The 3095-nt window shown below is 50.8% G+C and overlaps 1 protein-coding gene across 1 annotated transcript in view; it reads left to right on the top strand.

The window, feature by feature from the left end:
• Positions 1-2765: 2765 nt before the first annotated feature.
• MKRN1 (makorin ring finger protein 1) overlaps positions 2766-3095 on the top strand; it is a 19309-nt gene continuing 18979 nt past the window's right edge. The window contains exon 1 of the mRNA XM_025045846.1: positions 2766-3092. Coding sequence (XP_024901614.1) covers positions 2954-3092 — 139 coding nt within the window. The 5' untranslated portion in view covers positions 2766-2953. The remainder of the gene's footprint in view (positions 3093-3095) is intronic.

Here is a 3095-nt window from a genome sequence, read left to right on the forward strand (position 1 = left end):
CCTACAAAACAAACGTTATTATTCCTATTGGTATGGATAAGGAGCCAAGGTATAGTAAAGTTTATAACATTAGAGAATTCTTTCATTCATTGCCCAAATATTGTTGAGCACCTACTATGTGCCACTGTTCTAGGGGCTCGGAATACGTTTGAGCAAAACAGGCAAAGATGGCTGCCCTCGGAGAGCTTCTGTTCCAGCTAGGAGAGACAGACAGTACATCGACATAATGAACAAGCAAATGCTATAGTGAATTAGAAGGTAAATATTATGGAGTAAAGAAAAAGTAGAGCAAACTAAGGGGATTGGAGGGAGGTGAGGAAACAGATTGCAATATTTTAAAAGGCAGTCAGAGGAGAGGTTGAGATTTGAGAATTTCTTGTTGAGATTTGGCAGAAGCTTGGGGGAGCTCGCCAAGGGTGATGAGGTCCCCGGCAGAGGGAACGGCTAATGCGAAGACCCTGTGAAGTGTGACTAGTGTGTTTGGGGCAGCAAAGCCAGAAAGGGGCGGACCAGAGATGGGGTCTGAGAAAGGGAGAAGCCACATCACACCCAGCCTAGTGGGGACAAATCCTGATAGAAACTGTCCTTTCAGAACTTTGAACAGAGGAGGAGTGACACGGCTGCAGGGTTGAGCTGAAAGATCCAAAATTCACAACTCAGCTTGGATGGGCATGTGTGGGCTTCCATGGAGGAGAGGCTACTCAGTGACAAAACAGCCACCGGACCCTCCAGCTAGATCCAGCTAGATCTAGACCAGAACAGACTGACTGCCTCCCATGAATCCCCTCACAGAGTGCCCCGTCCTCCCTCCCCACCATGCGCCAGGAGTGCTGGTTTCTGCGACAGGCCAGTGTCCCGCCCCTGGCGAGCTTGCAAGCATTTTTTTCCCCTTATCTGGGCGGGTCAGGCCCCAGTTGCCCCTATCTATTCCACCCTGCCCTACATAACTCTTTAGCACCTTCCATGTGGCACGAAAGATATCCACGTTTCGCCCCAGACAATCCCGATATGTAAGTCCCCTTAACAAACTCTTTGGTCTCCCAGCCACGGATTTGTGTAACAGCTTGGGGACAGCCTTAGGTCCCATCTCCCTCCATTTTAGGACCAGGGCTGGATTACGTCCTAAATTCAGGCCCAAGGTCTTTCCAGGTGTGCCACTGAGACTCAGATCTGTTATGATCTCACATGATGGCACCGAGGGCTCTGAGCGGGGCACCGCCGCTTCCAGCTGAGGGCAGCAATAAAGAAAAAAAATAATCCATAATTTACAAGAGGATTTTCTTAAAATAGAATTGCTTTAAGTAACCCTTTTTCTTAACATGTAGAGTACTTGCTTTGTTCTTTCTCACTAAAAATAACGTACTTGACTGATAATACCTAATCGATAGCAACTACCAGGAATTCATGGCAGTCCGACAAACAAGTTTGTTAACTTGACACAGCAGGGGAGACCATGAAGCAGAGGAATGGGGGGCATCTCGGAAAGGAGAGTAGGAGGGCTTAAAGGGTTGAAGCTCATACTGGGTGATTCTGGGGAGGGACAAAAAGAGACCAGCTCTAGTTTGGGTGCTGTCATGCAGTGGAGCAGTTTGGGAACTGGGTGTCTCAGCAATCTTTGGAAGGTAGGAGGGAGAAATGGAGTGGGTGAGAGAAGTCAGTAAAAAAGCTGTAATTACTCAACCGAAGGGGATCGTTAATCATTCCGCAGCCGTGGTGTGGCCTTGGGAGAATCATTGCTGTCTGTTGGCTTTTCCGCTGTCCTTGTATGTGTCTCTTAGGAACATGGTGGTCTGATTGGCAGTGGAGCAAATTTTCACTTTCTCAAGGTAGAGAGACCGTAGAAAAGCAAATTTAAGGGCTTAGGAAAAAACTGCCTTTGGAAGCTCAGATTTAATATGCAGCGTCTGGGTGGGCAGTAGGCATTGATGGGGATACAGGATTGAAAACATCTTACTTTTCATAGTTTAAGAAATAAATCTTAGAAGCTGAGGTATTGCGACACCTCTTGTTGTTCGTTCTCTATTAAGTATTAACTGCAGCGTGAAGCAATGACAGGGTTTTACATGGACTCTCAATTTCCTCAACCACCTCTGGGGTAGGTATTGTTATTTTTAAATGGTTATTTTTTAAACTTATTTTTAGAGATGAAGGAATCAGGAGCACTAAAAGGTAGGGTAACATGCTTAAAGACAGTAGCTAGGAGTGGGAAAAGTCAGGAGATAAGAGAAGTAAGTGACTGGAACCTTCGCTGTGCCACCATGCTAGTCTCTTGGGCTCAGCTTAGCAGTCACACTTCTGGAGGAATTAACAGAACATTTCCTAAGTGTTCGCTATGCTCCCGGCACTAACTACTAAGCTCAGTGATTGCCACGCTTATCATATAGTCCTCACAGCATGCCTACGAGGTAGAGTCTACTGTCATCCCCTTTTGAGAGATGGGGAAACTGAGGCTAAAAGAATGGGTATCCAGCCCAAGTTCATATAGCTGTAATTGGTAGGTAGAGCCAGTAAATGGGAAAGTTTGGATTCAAAGCCAGGTCCCAAATTCCCGCTCCCCGCTGCGCCTCTCCACTGCACCACCCTCTGCTACGAAGTACTCGTCCGGGTCAGCGCTCTTGAATTCGGACTTTGGTTCCCTGGATGTGCCGCCTGGGGGCAGCAGGGGGTGGGGCCCACCTGGCGGAGGCCGCCCTCGCCCCGCCCCTCCCAGGCGGGGCGGTCCCGTCCACCAATCAGAGGGCGCTGGGGGCGGGCCGCGGGCGCTCCTGGTCTGGCCCGCAGTTCGAGCGGCGAGAGCGCTCGGAGACGCTTCGCGGGGCCGAGGGGAGCAAGCGGGCGCTTCGGTCTCCTTCCCCTCCCCTCCCCTGGCCTCGCCGCCTTCTCCTTCTCGCAGCCGGACCGGAACTATGTGATCCGGAAGTTCCGGTGCCATTGCTGTGTGGGGTAAACAGTAATGGCGGAGGCTGCAGCTCCCGGAACAACAGCCACACCATCAGGAGCAGGAGCGGCAGCGGCGGCGGTGGCAGCGGCCTCCCCCACCCCTATCCCCACAGTCACCTCCCCGTCCCCGGGGGCGGGGGGAGGGGGAGGCGGCA

The sequence above is a fragment of the Pteropus alecto genome, unplaced genomic scaffold, assembly GCF_000325575.1.
Source record: "Pteropus alecto unplaced genomic scaffold, ASM32557v1 scaffold22, whole genome shotgun sequence".
Taxonomy (NCBI): domain Eukaryota; kingdom Metazoa; phylum Chordata; class Mammalia; order Chiroptera; family Pteropodidae; genus Pteropus; species Pteropus alecto.